This window comes from Dermacentor variabilis, chromosome 5 (assembly GCF_050947875.1).
Source record: "Dermacentor variabilis isolate Ectoservices chromosome 5, ASM5094787v1, whole genome shotgun sequence".
Lineage (NCBI taxonomy): Eukaryota > Metazoa > Arthropoda > Arachnida > Ixodida > Ixodidae > Dermacentor > Dermacentor variabilis.
Window position 1 is genome coordinate 28,575,023 of NC_134572.1, and position 20,112 is coordinate 28,595,134.

At 43.7% G+C, this 20,112-nt stretch overlaps 1 protein-coding gene across 2 annotated transcripts; it reads right to left on the reverse strand.

The window, feature by feature from the left end:
• Nucleotides 1-1,354: 1,354 nt before the first annotated feature.
• LOC142582388 (vacuolar protein sorting-associated protein 26C) lies at nucleotides 1,355-16,747 on the reverse strand. Of its 2 annotated transcripts, XM_075692052.1 has the most exons (8): nucleotides 16,612-16,747; nucleotides 15,371-15,664; nucleotides 12,858-12,938; nucleotides 12,354-12,428; nucleotides 9,900-9,980; nucleotides 7,770-7,866; nucleotides 3,719-3,844; nucleotides 1,355-1,445 (listed from the first exon to the last, which is right to left on the reverse strand). In XM_075692052.1, exons 1-8 carry the CDS (start codon nucleotides 16,663-16,665, stop codon nucleotides 1,363-1,365), a joined length of 891 nt encoding a protein of 296 aa, XP_075548167.1. In that variant the 5' UTR covers nucleotides 16,666-16,747; the 3' UTR covers nucleotides 1,355-1,362. The 2 variants fall into 2 exon arrangements, with proteins under 2 accessions (XP_075548167.1, XP_075548168.1); XM_075692053.1 differs by lacking the exon at nucleotides 12,858-12,938.
• Nucleotides 16,748-20,112: the final 3,365 nt, after the last annotated feature.

Below are 20,112 nucleotides of genomic sequence, written 5' to 3' on the forward strand. Positions count from 1 at the left end.
TTTGGTGGCATGTGAATGCGATGACCCGGGTGGTGGCTGGTACAGGAATAAGAAACTGAGTGCGCGCTGGCTTTTTCACGTGATGGCATTTTTCAAGTTGATGAGGCAGGCGGGTACAGCTCTCAATCGTGCGTGCCTTACCTTTTCTTGATTACATGGGATTTAGCGGCCGGAAAACATATACTATTGCAGTCCACAGCAGGGAAAGGCACCGCATTTGGGTTATCACCTATTAAAAGTGTGCAGCACGCTTCCAATGGCACCACTCACTGTTAAACAGATAGGTGAACATGTTTACTGCAATATGGTTGGCAGCAATAGCTGCGAATACGGCATATGATGACCCAGGAGATCTGCCAGTGCCGGTATGAAAAGCTGAGCTCGCTGGCGTTTTCATGCGGGACAGACGAGTGGCCTGAAACTTATATTACGAACACAATTTGCTGATGTATTAAATGTTAACGTTGGTGGTGAAAGATCTTGTTTTGCGGGAAAATATGAACCGATAAAAAATAAGCATAACTTAATTGCACCATTTCTTGTGTTCTCGATCACGAATGTTGCCGTCGAGAAATCGTACGTAACCGGCCGGGATCATATCAACAAGGTTCTACTGTATGTATTAACTCACAGATGTGAACATAATTTTAGAACAATATGTTTGGTAAGACATGCTCATATTTGTTCAGAATTGACAGATAAAAAAATTTAGGTAGACATTTTAACATTGCAAAACCATAGTTATGCATTCGGGCAACAGGAAGGTATCTGGGGCTCTTCAGATATATCTAACTAGGATATACTTGTACATATAACTTGCACCAAACATTTTACGCCACAGGGCGAACTTCCAGGGAAAAAAAAGAAGATATGTCTTTCACAGTTTCAAGATTCACAGCTTTGCTATACCCATCAGCTCCACCAGATATCACGTTGTAGTGATGGTGAAGAACACAGTACAGCAAAACTATGAATCATGAAACTAACTTTTTATTGGGCAAACCTGTTTGTGGCCACAAAAGCAATTGACACTCGAAGCACAACAATAGCAACGAGCATAGTCTGCGATCATAGGAATATGATGTGCGGGTCAAGCACGCTGGCTTTTATACATGGCTCATCAAAAGTTCCAGCGTAATCGCTAGTGCTTGTGTGCCTTCCAGAAAATACTACACAATTCATGTCGCACGTACCATCGGACAACACAAGGTTCGGTGACAACAGACTCGGCAGATAGAATCAAAGATAACTCTAGTAAGTTCCAAATCATGCAGGCATGTCCGGCACTGAGCCATAACATTAAGTTATTAGTAGGTGAAACGTAGTCTGAGAAAAGGATAATTAAGTACACATGTCAGTATATTAAAATCTAGTTAGCTTTATTGGGTAGTTCTCAGTCATTAGGTGATCATCTTCGAACACCACCACAACGTTGACTTCAAACTCTAGAAGAGTAAAAAAGAAAAAGACAGAGCATAAGGTCAGTGACTAATTTCACACTCCTTTCTATTGCCTTTGGCACCTGCTAGGCGAAGACCATAGCACAGCCCCTCAAGCAGCAGACAATGAGGGAGTGATTGTGCACAACATTGGCGTCCTTCAATGCTTTTCTGGTCATGAAACTCCACCTGCAGTTTTATACAGGGACAGAAGCTGCTGCTAAGGTCACTGCTGTTAGCGTGGGGGCATTCCGTGTCCGCCCGCACCGCACTGGGCTGAAACAGCTGTACCAGTTCGAAGCAATTGTTTATCTTTCATCAAACCGCTAACATTCTACTACCACTCATATTTCACCTTGCATGTGCACGTGAAAAAGTTACTTTCGCTTACCTTTGCAAGATAACAAGGCTACGATGGAAGCAGTCGTGCCGACGCAGCAATATTGAATGTATGCGTCGTTGCAGCGCAGTTCTTTATCTCGGGCAGAGGAGCACGAGATTATTTATTTAAGAATAGGTCGTTTGCTTGGGTTTCTGACATTGTGCAAGCCTAAGAAACTCTCCAACTACTCGCAAATTTAAGCCTCGCAGCAAGACTTGAAGCAATGCTGATAGCGCTAGCTATTTGCAATGAGACCGTCTACGCCACGGGAGTTTGCCACTGTTGCATTACAAAACAGAAAAACTGCTAGTTTCCCATGTTTGCAGTTTATAAAAGCCAACTAAATTCACTCTGCTGCAACCTATCGCAGGGAGCATCGGCAACATTTCAAAGCGGGAACAACGAAGCTTTCACAAGGCAACGTCCGTGTGTCGCATGAATACATGCTTATCTCTAACCTAGCCTTAACTCCGAGTTTCCAACCACTGTCTGTTCATTTCCAACATGTAACCTTGACAAGTTCATGTTACCTAGGCACTGCACGAGCAAAAGTGCGTGTCACTTCACGTTGCGCAGCTACGCAAGGCTGCCCGTGCAGCTCAAATTCTCGCATTGGTTGCGCTTTCACAAATGTCTCGCCTTCTGGGACGACTCCTGCTATCACTTCCACTCCAGTTTGGCGTGCTTCATAATGATAGCATGTGTTGCTTGGATGGACTACGCTTGCATGGCGTGAGATTGTGTAATGAAGACTGCACTGGGGAGACTTAAGTGAAACGAAGCAGTGTTTCATGCTACTAGCCTAAACAAAATAAGCGCACCCGTTCACGAGCATGATGCTGCTGCACTACCGATTTATTCAGAATGTGAACCACATAACATGGGGCAAAATATCTCACGTGTCAAGCTGAGGAGACACTAATGCTCATTGCGTCGCAAGCTTCAGTATAATGGCACATTTAGTTACATATGTTCGTGAACATGACACTGCTGTGCAAAAAAAAAAAAGTAAACAAGGCAGGAATGCAAAATACATCATATGATGGAAAGCATCTCAAAAAACAGCAAGCCACGAAGTAGTTTTAATGAAATAGCTTAAAAATAGAAGAGTGAACATGGTTGACATAACAGCGAATGAAAACAGGCAAAAGCATTTTTTTTACCATTATCTATCGCATTGAGAAAAAGCAGTGAAATAAAAACAAACTATTGCTTGTTTGCATGGCTGAAACCGCTAATAAAACAATTCAGCACATATAACTTTCTCGCCCCCACCGGGTGGGCATATTGCGCTCTTACTTGCCCATGTAAGTTTGTTCTTTTCCCTTGTGAAGTGCAGATGGCATCTGAGAAAATAAAATGCACAATTTCTGTCGTGGTGCCTAGTACACTGGCAGCCCTTCGAACAGCCAAGGAATGGTGCCGTGTAAGGACACAGCATCTCCTTTCACAATGAACTTATCGCTTCGAACAACGTCCGTGGTGTCAAAATCTTTTTTGAAACACTCTGACGTGTTGAGAGTCGAAGGTAAAGCTGCCAGCTTCCTGTCGCAGCATTGCACGTTTCCACTTCACCCGCTCATCGGCGTCACTAGGCAAACAGAATAACAATACCTTTTCGCTCGTACCTCTGTAGCCGAAGCGACGATGCAGTACAGATCAACAAATTATCTCTTGAAATGAGGAAAACCGACTGCCAATGCCACCGGACTACCTGGGCGCCCAGCCATAGAATAAAGAACTGACTGACGCAGCGTGCAGCTTTTGTCTTACCTATGCTCCTAGCGCCTGGCAGCTGCGGCAACATAGCAAATTCTCCCATAGCATTACAGTGGAGTTTCGTGACCAGAAAAGCATTGAAGGACTCTGGTTTTATCTAGCAGCAAGTTTTCCTCACCTATCTTGAAGTTGTTGGTGATGAGCGTAGGGCAGGTGAAGAGCCTTGGAAAAACCATGTAGATAGGGATGTCGATGCCTCGACACACATCGCCTTCCCCAATCTGGATGTTCTGGATCTCAGTGGCTGTACACACCAATTTGCAAAACATTGTTCGTATTGTTATTTATTACAAAACATAAGCTATCAAACTGTACTAACCGACTCTCATCCTCTTACAGTTAATTACTGTATAGTTTCACAAGTGGTAAAAAATACCTTCAACTAGAAGGCATACTACAGCAGGGCATCAGTAATAATGGCAAGTTCCACAAGCAGCAACTAAACACTCCCAGACTGACTGCTCATGGCTTGGATTGGAAGAAAGTTATGTGATGGTGCTGTTCACAGTGGCACTGATATACTTAAAGGGCCTCTCACCATTCCCCATTGAAAAGTTTGTTTATACAGTGCAACCTGTAAAGGGTTATCTAGTTGGGCATTCAACAAAATTGCAACCACTACAGCAAGTTCTATGGCAAGAATTAAAAAAAATTGATTCATTATTGAAAGGGCTAAGAGAAATCGAAATGTCGCATCACCAGGCTGCCAGGAAATGAGCTTTACGGCCAACACAAACACTCTGCCTTGACTGCTGTCCTCAAGCAACATTCCTTCCCTGCTTTCTCTCATACTGGAGCAGAGAAAATTTTTCACAATTACGTTATGAACATCCCCCCACCCTTTTTGTGTGTATGTATGTGAGTGACGTTGATTTTCTGGCAAGAAGTGTAGCTCCCTCAAGAGGAAGGGCACACAAGCTGTCATTTGAAATTTCAGCCATTTCTAGCGCCATGCGCAGGTTTGATATTTTGCAAACACAAGAGTCGGCACACGATCTTTGCACAGTGCTTGTCTGTTTACAATGCCCTAACCTGGTGAGGGGGCCCTTTAAGTGGAGAGGACTGAAGAGGCCTAGTTCAGCTCAGTGCAAGGAACCATGGCCACATAACATGCCTCCATGTCCAGTTCAGTAGTGATTACGTTAATCTGGAAATTTTTGTGACAGTTGATAGTGGTGTCCAACATGATCGATGACAAAGTGTAAATTCAAACTTGGCATTCTGGTACTTGCCAAGCAGTACTTGAGCTCAAGATTATGCTTAGGTGTAGGTGATTTGACTGGATTTTATGTCAAAAGGAATTGTTCCTTTACAAGCTGGTTCATGCTGCACCTTCTTGTGGCTAGGATAGGCAATACCTGTGCCACACGGGCACAAAAAGTGGCACCAACTTGCTAATGCCTTAAATCTTAATGTCATTCGTTGGGTGCCACACGGACATGCTTAGTGCTGTTAAAGCTTAATACCATTTGCGGTGTAGTGCAAACGGTATTAAGCTTTAACACATGCTGACAATACTAGATGAACTTGTAGCAAAAAAACAATATATTCTTCACTTTATCTTAAAAAGAGCTATTTTTTTCATGGCATAGTGCATTCCCACAACCATCACAACTCACTTGGCCATCAAATGCATCGAAACCTTTGGCTTCACACAGTTTACGGATGGGTGCAAATATCACATTCCAGAAGTTAGGTACATAAAATATGCCTATTATTGTTTTTTATGCCATTTCTTAAAACGTTTGCTCCCTAAATATTCTTTTTTACTGTATTACAATTGGCAAATCCGTTTCACTATAGCTGTCGTCATCACGACGTTTAACGTCATCAAGTACAATCAAACCCACTTATAGCAATACCGGTTTTAACAATATATCGGTTATAACAATGAGAAGCTGCTGCACCGTTGACTTTTGTATGTTTTTCATGGTGAAATAACCCGTTCACTACAATGCCCTTATGCCGCATTATCGGTTATAACGAAGTCTGGCTGCTGGGTGTACTAGCCTAAAGGTAGTGAAATGCGAAATCCTTGAAAAGGAAAAAAGAAAACGAGAAATTCGAGCCGCTGCACAATGGGCCGCTGCGCGCTCATTTTCCAGCCATCTCCGCGTGGCTCTCTCCCGTCGCCCTTCCACCCCTCCAAACACGAATGGGCTCTGCCCATAGCTCTACGCCGCCCCACCCTCCGAAACAGAAATGGACCGCATCAACTGCGCTGCAAGTAGATTGCTCGCATGCTGCTCGCTGGCTCCTCATTCAGTGCAGTTCCGCAAACAGCTTAATCCCTTGCGCTCATTTTTGTTGGCTGCATCGAAGTTGTTCTTGGCCACCCCCCCGTTTCTCAACTTCACTTGACTCGCCGTCAAAACGGAAAATGGATGATCTGCCTGCTGATCATCGGCAAGGCACGCCGTTACCAGTGAAAAGAAAGCGCACGGCTATAGATTTAGAAACTAAGTGCTTCTAACCAATGAGACTATCGTCGCGAACGTGCTTGCTTCGGATAGCGACGAAGACGACGGTAGCGATGACCCGGTAGGGCAGGCTGCCTCAACGTTGTCCTCACAGGAGGCCCGGCATCATTCAGTTCCTCTGGGGCTTCATTTTCGCGAGGAACCTTCCCTTGCATTATGTGGAGCACTTGGATACCTTGGAGAAGGATGTCGGCAAGCTTCACATAAAGCATGCATAGCTGACGAACATAGGCTTTTCTTGTGCAAGCCAGTGAGAAGTACGTGGCGAGATGCTTGTGGCAATCTCTCCTTAGTGTTTCTTCCGGATTTCTCAAGCTGACAGGCTGCCATGGCAGCCTTCTTGCTATTTTTAAAAGAATCTTTTTGGGGTCACCAAAGTGATGCCTCGGCGGTACTCGCATATCGCTTGCCACCCGTGACACCTCTTTGCAGTTGTTATTCTTTAACGCTGACAGCAGTGGCTTGTTACACATGATCAGAGCATCCAGAAAGCAGTTAAACGAGTGAACACAATCAGCAGCCAGGTGGAGGAAGGTGATGGGGAGGGGCACTGGCCTCCCTACCATATAGTTTTCTCATATCAGTTCTGCCATCCCCCTATTTTTTTTCATGCAACCCGGTTATAACAATTATTGTTTATAACAACGGAATTTTCATGCCACTTGAATATTGTTATAAGTGGGTTCAACTATATATGAATATAGCAGTGACTGAAATATAACGCCATTAAGAAATTTAAGGCCTTATACTTTCAATGGCACTAACCTCGCCCATGTGGTATGGGTATAAATAAGAGTGATAGTACTGTCGTGACTGTGTTCCAACATTGGTTAGCTCAGTGCCCTTCTCAAGCACAATTCCACTGATAATTTCGTAGAGAGAGACTTGCTCCAAGTTATTCAGATGCCTGTTGTTGGTGGCTAATTTTCTGAGCCAATATTAATCCGGACATGTTTTTATGTCACATGTTAAAACCTTGTTGCTTAAGAAGGGCTGTCACATTCAGGATTCTACTCATTTCATTGTAAGAATAAAACTGGTAGCAATCCAAACCCTTGATGGCCACAAGATGCCTTCGTGTGTTGCAGTTTTAAATGACCCATTGACTGGCCCTTCAAACAGTGTAGAAGCCATAAAAAGAAATGGAGATTTGACGTGTTTGACCAGCCCTAACTAAATGATGAAAAAAAAAAAAATTTTTTTTTATAAGTTATGTGCAGATGGCGCCTAACAATAGCAAGCATGATGTCATCCAGCATACATATACAGCCGCAATATTTCACCTGCATGGACAAAATCAAGCCAATGTAAAAACATCAGCATAGCACTCACCGCCATAGCAAGTAATGCAAAAGAAACAGTCGCTGTGTCATTCGCATGAATGCACATGTGCATGAACATTTGAACATTTCAATCACTTTTGTGAAAGAGCCATACGTAGTGTTATCAAATAAAATACTCATTGGCTGTGAGATTCTTGATGCATGAATCTTACCAGCATGATAGAAATGGGAAACAAAAGATGCGAACACCACAAATGCTGGAAAATGTGTGGTGTCTGCATCTTCTTTCTGTGACCAGTTTCAATTGTGCTGGTACAATAAATCAAGACTTCATGAAATTAATTCATTGACATGATGCCACTTCAGTGAATTTGCATATTCTAAAGGCAAGTTCAAAGGGGCATACCATCACGGGCGTAGCCCTCGGCGCAGCCGCATGTCTCCACCCTCACTAATTGGAGTTCGATGGAGCGGATGGCAGAGTCGCAGTTTTCCACTGATAGCTGGTGACAAAAGGACATCCAGCAGGGGTAATGGTGATTCCTTCAACAAAGGCTGCTCTCTTAACAGGTCAGAGGGTGATATATTCTAGGCACTTTTCAAATACTGTCATATTGTTGAATTCGCCATCTCATAAGCTGCAATTGGCCCAAAAGAGTGCTAAACCTCTCTAATTGAGTTAACCTTTTCAAATGCTATTTACCCAATTGTGTACACCAAAATAGTGCATAAACAGTAAAAACATTGACGAAAGTATGATATTTAAAATTGTTGCATACATCTTGAAACGCATATGATCGGAATTGTCAGGATAGGGGGTCGGGGTGGGGAGATCATTTGTTTTCTTACAAGCAGCAACAGCCTGTAGATGGCACTTGTGATGTGCCCCAAAAACTAACTGTGTGAACTCACGCACGCACACACACGCACGCACGTGCACACACACACACATGTGCATGAAGTGAGTTTCTTAAGGCTGACTTCCCACTCCTGTTCAAGCCACTGTAGGAAGAAGTGTACTCCTCACTCTACCATTGTACATGGCATTCTCTACATTGCAAGCATTAATGTACAGGTATTATATTGGTACAGATGCCACCCTACATTTTTAAGTGACTTCCCAGCACCACGAGCATGTATAGACACTGGTGATGTGGTTAGAGCAACAGGACAATGCTCTCTTTAAAGGGAGGCTAATGCTACATATTAATCATACCAAAAAGAAAAATGAAGCGAGCAACATACGCAGCAACCACCAACCACCAGCCTGCGGGTGAAGATGAAGTCACTAACTAAACATCGGCTAACTAAACATAGTGTGAGCTTTTATCGCACCATGATCCTGTCTCTATTTTTATAGAGTTCCAACAATATGTGATTATGAACGCTGCAGTAATGGCAAATGGTAAGCACTGTTAAAAAGGTTCATCAGTACAGATTGAAGTGCTCTACCCCTTCTTTTTTAGGAATTATCACAACATGAGGCACAGTGCAACTCACTACTGTGTAGAGCACGCTAGCAACCCGATGCAGTGCATGCTCCAAAAGGTTGCTGGGTTTGAGATAACGGCTCAAGAGCATGCACAGCCTAATAGGCACGCAGCACTACAAGGAATGCTTTTCACTAGCAGTGGTATTAATAAGCACCTTAATTTAACCAGATATGTAGTCAGCCAAGTGGCATACCAAGTGGTGTAACAAATCATACATGTTTTCAGCTTGTGCCCGTAATTCCATTGCCCAGTGGCACAGTCAGACAGCAACCCCAGGCCATGTGCACACCCAAAAGTATGAAGGCACTTACCAACATTGCCATTCATTAAAAGTAATGTGAGCAGATCTGCAACTCTATTACGCTGCACATGCTCCTGGTTGCACTATTGCAGACCCCGCAACTGCCCCTAGGCGTCGCCCTGGAAACTGGAGCAGGCCACTTGTGTGCTCTACACAGAAGTGAACCACACTCTACTTGCCCATGTTAAAACAGTCTATGCTTGGCAATACTGTGCGTGTGCTTCACATGAACTATGATGTGTACAGCATTCAGTGGTGGTGTACTGATATCACAATAGGTATGTGGCAGAAATGGTGTGACGGCACTTGTAAGAATGTGCATAGTTTCAGTTGTAGGTGACAGAAATAAGCTTCAAAATCTTCGTTGCACTCACGTAAAAAGGCTGCACAGTCGACCTATTGATGAATCGAGCATTTTAATCCATACAGCTGCTGATCAATGGCGTTACAGTCGAACTCCGATATGATGAATACGGATACAAAAAAAGTAAACCTAAAAATTTTCTTGCAAGTATTAGCATGTAAGGAACACATGCTTATAATGAATATCAGATATAACGAAGGTATTCTTGTGTCAAATGTGACCGCTATATAGAGGACTGACTGTCAGTTCAGCATTAGTGGGTTAGAACATGTGACAAAACAGACACACTATGGTCAGTCTTATCCAGAGGTCAATGCAGAAAGGATGGTTGCTTTGTTTCTCGTGGATGACACCAAGAGGAAAAAGAAAGTTTCTTACCACTCCAGTGAAGGGCTTGGTGATGCAGCAGCAAGTGCTGTCAATCCGTCCTTTGATGAGGAACCGAGGCACTCTCGAGTGCTGCGCAATGCAATCAACAGAGATCATCTTCAGCCTTCTTCCAGCACTGCATGTTGCACCTGCTCAGCCCATCGGTATGACAAGGCGTGGCATGCACAGGATTGATCACAGAAACGGCATGGTGCAAATGTATCCAGAGTTCAAACGTCAAATACACCTGGTTCCACTCTGAGTGATTTCGTCGTAACATGGGATGTCTCAGCACAATGCTGACTTTGCTTTCTAGATGTCTGCTTCCTTTGTATTCAATATGTTTTATTGAGTATTGGCACAATCTTTCTGACGTTTGTCATTTTTTTTCGTTAAATGAATGTCCATGCCCTTAGTTCCTTAGAATGAATATGAGATATAATCATCAGCATGCCCTATATATTTTACTACAATACATGTTTCTACGAACCAGTTTCTGTTCTGGTGACCAGGAAGTGATTGCGTCACAACTACGTGATACATTGGCTCGTTCCATTTCTATGACTGCTGTCGTTCAAACACAAGCATAGCCAGGATGGCTCACAGTACTATTGTTTAATTTACTTATGAACAATATCATCGTATCTCGCCTTACTGTTAAATAACATCAGCAAATTTTTTCACCATGCCTTGATGTCACTGCAATGTCGATTACGTCAGGTCTGGTATTTTAGGACAAAGTTTAGTATAGAATAAGAATATCTGATAATTAAGTGTTTCAGAGCATTTATGCTTGCCAAGTGTCATTCTTCAACATGCGAGATGTGTCCCGTAGAACTTCTACAGTTGTATAACTCCGAAACATGCGCCAGCACTCCTTTAAAGGGACACGAAGGAGCAACATCAAACCTTTTTAGATTGGTAAATTATCCTTTCGAATTCTATTTGCATTCCTTTGACAGAAAAGGGTTGATCATTAATTAAGAACATTATGGCAAAACTTCGCCATTTTGAATTTCGCTCAATAACTTCTGCACCGATAGGCAAGTGTGAAATTGCAAATTTCAAAGCATTTTCTTGTACTTGAGCCGCTTCTACACTGGCAAAGTTCTTGAAGCTTGCTTGGTTTTCTTTTGTCAGTTGTTCTTTACTGTTAATACAGTTGTTCTTTACCGACAAACGTATGACTGGACCCGTGTGGGGGTTTTCAAAATCCGTGACATTATGGCAAGCTGGTACAAGAACTCCCTAGGAAGCATTGCAACCAGTCTTTCTTTTCTGTGGCTTTCCTGGTTTAGTGAGCCTACTCTCATGGTAAAAGTGGCTCCCTTGCTGTCACAGGAGTGTAATTCACTATTTAACATTACTTTTTAATATTCCTTTAGGCAGTGGTTATTGATGAATACCAGCATTTTATTCAAGTTTGAAACACACTATAAAAGGTCTGAACAACAGTTCAATTGATTCATTTATCAAAAAAGGTGACACATGACTCTCCCCCCCCCCATAACATGCATATTAATAACCACGTTTATGAAACTTCATTCAGTTCTCACTTCCTTTTGGACACACACTCCCCTGTACATGTTCACTCTTGCAACGACACTGACTTTCCTGCACAGCTGAATTGCCTAGTGGTTGAGCTGACCGAATATTCAATTATGGTATTTTTTGTGCCAAAACCACGATTTGATTATGAGGCACGCCGTAGTGGGGGACCCTAGGAATTTGGACCACCTGGGGTTCTTTAATATGCACCTAAATCTAACTACATGGGTGTTTTCACATTTCGCCCCCACCGAAATGCGGCCACCGTGGCTGGGATTTGATCCTGCGACCTCATGCTTAGCAGCCCAACAGCATAGCCACTAAGCAACAACAGTGGGTTATAAAGAAAGAAATAAAGAAATAAAGACGCATTATATTGCAAGCAGGGTCCTGATATAATGCAGGGTCTTCACTGAGCTAATAATCTTGCAAGGGGAAAAAATTGATTTTATTTGTTCACTATGTATACTCTGATACCCGTAGCACATGCATGTCATTGTTGTAAGATCTCGGCCAGCAATGGAGAGGCAGAGAAGGGTTGTTGGCTGGACAGTGTAGTGGTAGAAATGAGTTTAACATCCCAAGGCTACATGGGGGCTATGAGAGACGTCATAGTGGAGGGCTTTGGAATAATTTTGACCAACTGGGGTTATTTAACATGTACCTAAATCTAAATACTGTACACAAGTGTTTTCACATTTTGCCCAAATCATCGTACTGGCAGGAATCCAGGCAAGTAGAGCTCTTCACTAATTTACTCTTGTCCCCTGCCCCCCAATTAACTGTGCCATTCTACAGCCACTGACCAACTTCAGTTACGAAATTCATCCTACTCTATTCATCATATTCTTCTTGAATGCTTAGTGTTCCAGTACAAAACTAAGTACTACAATATCTCACAGCAATTGCACTTACATCTCGAACATTCTGTAGTGACTCTGGTGTTATGTTGATGTTAACTGGAACTGGTGTTGCCTTCTCGGCACCTTCCTGCAAAGAACAGCAATGACAAAGTATGTGTTTGCACACTTGTACTTTGGATGCTCCTCCAGATATGGCCAACTAAATATTTAATTGAACTGAAATTATAAACAACAGACCTAGACATCTTTAGTATGTCACCAATCTCACAAAGCAGTTAACAACATGACGACCACAACGAATCTGTCATTGTGTCCTCATTATGCCTTATGGCAAATTTTGAGTTGATGAACCTTGCTAAAACCAATCGGTCCTTGAATTGAGCCTGAGCATGTACATATTCACATTATGTCGATCCGAAACTGATAGCTTGCAGCATGGTTACCACTGCTTCATTGGTATAGGAAAGGAAATTTGATATCCCTTAGCATAAACAAGATCAGAGCGCTGGAAAAAAACTCAACGAAGCAGCCATCTTCCACACAGAGCAATGCTTACCTGCAACTCAACAATGAACTCAAGTGTTTTCTGAACATCCTTGCTCAGCAGTGATCTCTTCATCTCACATCGCAAGAGGTACTGCAAAAGGAACGTTCAACTTTGCAAGAACACAACAGACTGGTGGGAGACTTTCACTTGTACCAAATCACAGTAACAGAACTCTTTCTAAGAGGCAATGCTTTCTTCAGCTGCATACTTAATCTAGACATTGTCAATACAAAAGCAAATCACATTTGGTAGATTGGTACGGGAGCCAGAGTAAAAGACAGTCGCTTAACTTCTTTCAAGCAAGAACAAGTTTGTGCGAACATACTCTTTGGTATAAGTTTCAAAGTTTCTGTGTATGCCACTGTAACTGCTGTGACTATATATTATGTATATTACGCTCTGTCTCACCAATACCGTGCAGTGCAGTGAAGGCTAGGGCTGGTATCAGCCAGTCAGAAACAAGAACTAGCTGCGTGTTCTGAGGTGGTAGGAAGGCTCGCCCTTTGTGTGCGGCTGATCCTTCACTGAAACTTGTATTTAGTCGGCATCACATGAAGGATGATCAGAGGCATGTAATGGAGGAGCCCTTCTGATTTTCTATTAGGGTTGGCAGATGTGACCCATAGCACTCACGTTGGTGAGATGAAGCATAGAAATCATTGACGAAAAAAAAAAAGGTTCACAAGATCCAAGGACACAAAACAGTACTGACATCAAGAATAAATGTGAAGCATTAAATAACATAATTTTTGTGAAGCGAATGGTTAAGTAGAGATCATATGCTGTACTGTTCATATTTATAACAAGTAATACAGAATGTTTTTAATGGCAAGATGTAAGAGTGAAAGTAAGCAAAAACCCAGTGGCAAATGCCCATTGACATTACACACATATACAGACCCTCTGGCATTACAGTATGACAAGGGCAGTCAATGGCCATCTGGGTGTACATTGTAAGAAGCATGGTTGCTGGCTTAAATTGGGAAAATGTGATGTGTTGGCAAAAAGCAGCAACCACATTACCCGGGAAATAATTGATGCTCATAGAATATCAGCATTGAAGGAGAAATGTATCAGTGTGCCATCTGTTTTTCTATCGACAAGGAAATTGCATATTTATCTGCTAACCTATGACCAGACGCATGTAATGCATGCATGCCATGCATCACTGGTAAGGATGACCAACTCCTGCGTCCTTTTTATGTTTTTCATGTTTTTATGCCTTTGATGACTCACTCTAGCATATTTAAATGTTTGTCTGTCGCTACAATAAATCAGTTGATTGACAGTTCAGCATGTCACTTTCCATGTACCTTCACCTGTGTCCGTGTCTTCAGTGCTGTTCCCACTTGAAAATGAACAACCAACTAGCCAATGCATTCACTAATTAATTCAACATAGCCATTTCTACCCGCAATATGTACAGCATGTCTCAGCAAAAAGCAACCAAGGTTTTAAAACAACAGAGCGTGCCAATGGACTGAAACGAACTCAGTGGCGTTGAGAATCACGCGACCTAGTCTGTGGTATTTTCTTCGTTTTGCAAAGTCAATGAATTAGTATGAACTAATTACCTAACTTTTAAAATATTAGCTTCAACAAGAAACTGTCGACATGAAAGTTGTAGATCATATTTAAAAAATAGCCAACTGAAGTGTTTGCAACTAAGTACCATCGATGGAGCTTCTTGTGCTTGCTATTAGAGAAAGGCAGCTAAACACAAGAGCACCCACACGATAGCACCACTATTTCAGTGCCCCTAGACGACCAATCAGGAAACTATATCCGCTTATCTCTGCAGCACTCTCTGGGAGAAGGCTTGGCGTTTGCGGTGTCTAGAGAATGCGCCAGGAAATGCTAACGCATCATGAAAAGCAAGTGGGTGCCATTTACATTGTAAGCAAAGCCTGGGCCACGTGGAGCCTTTTTGCACGGTCACTGGCACATGGAGCGAGCACAGTAAGTGCCTATGATGGCACCATTTGGGCAACACAGCTCCGCACATTTCTCGTGCAAGAAAGCTCCATGTGAGCCAGGCTTAAATTGTGAGTGCAAAGAACAGAACATGACTATTTCCCATTTGGAAAGATAGCAGATAGGACATTAGGCTACAAAATGTAAGATGAAATAAAACAAAAAGCAAACCATGCAGTATAGTAATTAGGCGAAAACAAAATACAAAGGAGCAACAACATTCAGTTCTTATGGTTCACTGCTGCCTTAGGGCAACTTCTTGCTGTGCAATTCCTTGCACAGCGCAACTTCCCAATAAATGTGCCTAACAACACTGCAAAGCAGTTCTACTTCAACATATCTACACTGTAATCCACAGCAGTCATGCCGTCTGACATGCAGCAAGATGCACAAGCAGCAGGGGCCTACCGACTCCAGAGTGCATATTCCAATGCAATACATTTCAAACCAGCAAGTTTTTATACACACCACTTCTGCAGCTCGGAAGCTGCACTATGAACCACATCACAAAGGGACACACATGCTGTCACGAAACATGAGCACCACACCTGGATGTTGATGAAGACTCCATGGTAAGTCTCGTACAATGTTCGGCCTGGTCGAGGTCTCAGGGGAAGTTCGAAGGGCAGTTCGGTGCGGCCAGCGGGCAGGCGGCCAGCTTTAGCTATCTCGAGCGAGTAGCCAATAAGCTGCACGGGCTTGGCGGACGAGTAGAATGCCTCGAAAATGCCAACATTTTTGGCACTGAGCTGCATGCTGGCAGTGCCCTCGAGCCACAACGTAAGGCCCTCATGCTTGGTCTCAGTCTTGCTTTCCACTATCACAACTCCAGCCACTGTCTCCTGAAAGAGATTGACAACCTCAGTGTGAAGACCCTGCGAAGTGCGACAGACACAGCAGGGAGAAGCAACAGACATGTAGTGCCTTGCATCTAGCATCTTGAGGTTTTGCATCTGCATTATGATGCAGTTGATATGACCTTGCAGGGTATTTGTCCGCTTTGCAGTATTTACATGGTGTTATGGGGCATGCTAAGAAGGCATTTTGTGAGCTTTTACGTGTACACACATAGACCTATAATAAGCAGCTGGCGTTTGTATCTGAGTCATCAGCAGTATAACTGGCCTTAGCTTTCGGACCTTCGGTGACGTTCACAGCCACGTGCGTGCCATTACGCTACCGTGTACAGTGTGATTGCGTACTCACAAAACGCATGCTTTAGCCTCAAATGCATGGACATGATACCTTTGTGTGCAATGGAATACGGATCTAGTGCATACTGCGGGGCCGCGAAGGTGGTGGAGGTTGTCCTAGACTCTAGTTCAAAATTATTTTTCGAGTGATATGCCGGTAAAGAAAACTTCCAGCTTGCTTTTGAAACCGCGTGGAGCGCTATGCGAGTGATCTCACTTTATCCTGGAGTTTCGGTGAATAACACGGCTACTTCTCGATTTATTTTCTTCAGCTACACCCTTTCCTTTTCCTCCAACGCCGAGTAGCAGGTCAGAACCTTGGTTCAGGCCGACCTCTCAGCATTTTTATCACAATAAATACCGCGCTCTCTCTCTCTCTTCGGCTACGTTCCTGTACGCACACCATTTATGCAGTGCTGTTACATAGCCACTAACACCGTAGCCACCACGGAACATTTCCGCAGTGCTTTACTTCGTTTTTATTTTTGCGTGCACCAGCAAAGCACTATGAGCGAGTAGCCAAGGGAAAGGCGGAAGAAGGCAAATGCAACCACACACTGAGCGTCCAGTCATGCGCCTAGTTCATACATACTTACGCCTTCGTGGTACACCTTATTCACTTTCTTCAGCCGAATGTCCAACGTAGTCATGATGGGACCTAGCAGTTTTTCACTCTGTGGGCGTGAGCACGGAAACCCTGCAGACACTTCAGACGAGACGCCAACAGCTGGATGTGCTTGGCTTTAGTACGTCTTTGTGTGGACCAAATGTGACCATGAAAGCTGCATTCATTTATATTTTTTTCTCCAGCGCATTGTGCTATTGCGCAATAATTTAAATAAAATATGCACAAAAATAGCATTGCCGAACAACTTTACGAGCATAGTGAAAAAAAAACAGAAAACTGCGAAGCCATAAAGGGCGGCGAATTATAATAATGTAAGCAACCTCACACGCGGGTCTTTTGAAAAGCGCGAGAAGTCGTGTTGAATACGCCTTTTCTAGAACCGAAGACCGCATTGCTACACCTAGTGCTGATTGCCTTCCCTCTAGCGCAGATGAGCTTGTGTCCCCCAAGAACTCTTTCAAATTAGGCACTGCAATAGGCCCTGCTTCGACCTGTCCTTCAGAAATGAATGAGGAAATAATGAAACCAGGTTTTCACACAAAAGAAAATAAGAAGAAGAAGAAGAAGAAAATATAGCTGACATATAGGTATTGGAAACACCGAACACTTACGTAGTGAGCGTCGTGACCGGAGAGGGAAGTATCCTCAACGCCGCGACCATAAAAAGAGTGTCCACCGTGGAAGCGGAAGAGACTGTCATTGCTTTGGCCATCATGAATCCCTCCGTGCAAACTATCATAAGCGACTCAAAAAGGGCAATAGTCAACTTTTCGAGAGGCAGCATAGGCGTCTGTGCAGCGCGAGTCCTACGGGACTTTACAAATTTTTTTTTGTCATCAGTGGTTGGCCCGTGTCACTGGGGTGTACGTAACATGAGGTTTGCCGCTTCTCAGTGCGCATTCGTCGCTCTGCCATTGCCGGGTCGTCGGCGACGGGAGGACAATGGGCCACTCTGCCTATGGGCTGCCCAGCCATGAAGAAGTTCAGTATAAGCTGCAAATAAATATTTTACCAAAAAGAAAGCGAATTCGCTGTTAAGTGTCATCATTCATTGGTCTGCGGCCACTAAATATGCGTCTACCTAAGACCTTCTACCCTGAAGGTACACGATCGGATCGGCGTTGTGGCCCATCTCACGCTTTGTGCATTCCCGTCAGAAAAAAGAAAACAATAAAAAATAAATTATGGGGCTTTACGTGCCAAAACCACAATCTAATTGTGAGGCACGCCGTAGTGGGGGACTCCGGAATAATTTTGGCCAACTGGAGTTTTTTAACGTGCACCTAAATCCAAATACACGGGTGTTCCCGTTGTTGCGTACTGCAGGGTAGCGTATAGTACTGCTGCCGAGTTGTAGCGACGCCTACCTATCGGAGCTCGACCGTCGTTACTATTGGGTAGCGTGGCGTTGTCGGCGGGCTGCAGGCATCCGGTAGACCATGGCGACCGGGCAAGGACGAGACGATTTCTAGTGCGAAACTTGCACGGTTTATTGAAAGGTTGATGAATATTCTCGCATGATGAGAAGAGAACGAAGTGATCAAAAGTACATTTCGGAGCCCCTTAAATAGGCTCTCTACAATCGTGGGAGGGATCTTGCTTCCGTCGACGTCACGTGACCGGCACAGAGTCGGATTGGCGGAAAAAGGGCCCCGCCTCCGGTTATACCACGCCTCTGGGGGTACCGAGCCTCCTGGAATTGTTGATGCTTGTCCGTCTCTATCGCGCGTTGCTAGTTCGTGGAAGTTCTCCTGTAGAGTTTGGCCGTTCGAGGAAAGGGTCCCTCTAAAGTGTCGCGCGCGCGCGCGCGCACACACACACCAACACACACACACACACACACACACACACACACACACACACACACACACAAAAGAGGCCTGGAAACACTGCGGGGCTTCCGGCAGACACTCGAAATAGTCATAGCGAAGTAGGAAGTCACGCTTCATTTCGACGAGGCCTGGTGGTTGAAGGTCGGGTGAAAGAAAGTCCTTTCTGCACGAGGTGCGGGACGCCAACCGTGGCAGGAGAAGCCACGCCTCAATTCGACGAAGAAGGTCGGGCGAGAGAAAGTCGGGTGAAATTCCTTTCTGCACGTGGTGCCAGACGCCAACCGTAACACCGTGCACAAAAGTTCAACAGCAGGTATTGCGCAGTATGAGGGTTGATTCCGAAGTCTTTCTTTAGAGTCCATTGGAGGACATCCCGAAATAGGATGGAGGAAAACGTGCGTTGCTCCGTTTGTCCCTAGCCGAGCTGCACTGAACGACAGCGCGGATCACACTCCGGAATAAGCTCCGTTCATGTTCCGTGGCCTCTTTGCAGCTAATAAAATGGAACATTGTTTTATTTTCGGTGGAACACAGCATAAAATATTCTCGCATTAAACATTTGGCCAGAACTCGTCTACGCTGACTATCCAAGTGTGCGAATAGCCGAAACGTGTCACGTGTATGAGGCGTGTACTGCAGCCAAGCTCCTCTCGCGCTTCAATGATGTTGATGATGATGATTTATTGGCATCTCCATTGAAACAATAGTCGCATAGACTGCTTAAACTAATCAGATGATCTATGCATGCTTATCGCCCTATCATGCTGCCTATATATCTCTGCTCAGTCTTTTTCTCTACCTTAGAACCTCTATGCCAAGTGTCATTTTTTAGCTGCACCAAATTATTAAAATTTTCCTGTGGCAGATAGCACAATTCTAATCATTGAGATAAATTACTTGATACGGCGGCCATTACTCCTGCGATAAATGAAAAAAATTATTTGAATTGCGTAATTACACTAATTAACTTTGAATTGATTACCTTATAGCCCATATCTACATTTACGAGTTGTAGCCGGTGAGTTCGCAAGACACTTGGTTCGAATTCTAAAAACTATACCACTTTCGAGATAATTTTCAATGGGTCCGACGAAATGCATTGTCGTTCCAGTTAGTTTTGTGCTTCAATGCATGAAACGGCGTTTTCTTTACATGTTCCTAGTGGTGGGCAGCGCAACCCGGACGAAAGACAAAACGAAGTACGCGATACGAGCGCAGTCTGTGTCTTTCGTCCGGGTTGGCCTGCCCACCCCTAGGAACATGTACAGTCACCAACTCGCGCAGCTTGCTGTGTTAGTTCAGTTTTCTTTAAAAATAAGTGCAACAACAGTGCATCTTTACCGCAAGTTTGAAGGCGCATATCTCGATGTCGGTGCTGTCAAAATTCGTTCTAAGTTGATATACCTTGCAAACTTAATAGATACAATTCGCATTATGAAATATCTTGCATAGAGTAAATAATTAAAATGTCAATTAGTGTAATTAATTTCACTATATAATCAATCATATTGATCTTTTGTGGAAGTAATGGCCGCCTCATCGAGTAATTTAGTGTAAGGGTCAAAATTGTGCTATCTGCTAAAGGCAATTTTAAAAACTTGGTGCAGCTAAAAAAGAACTGTAGTATCGACGTTGCA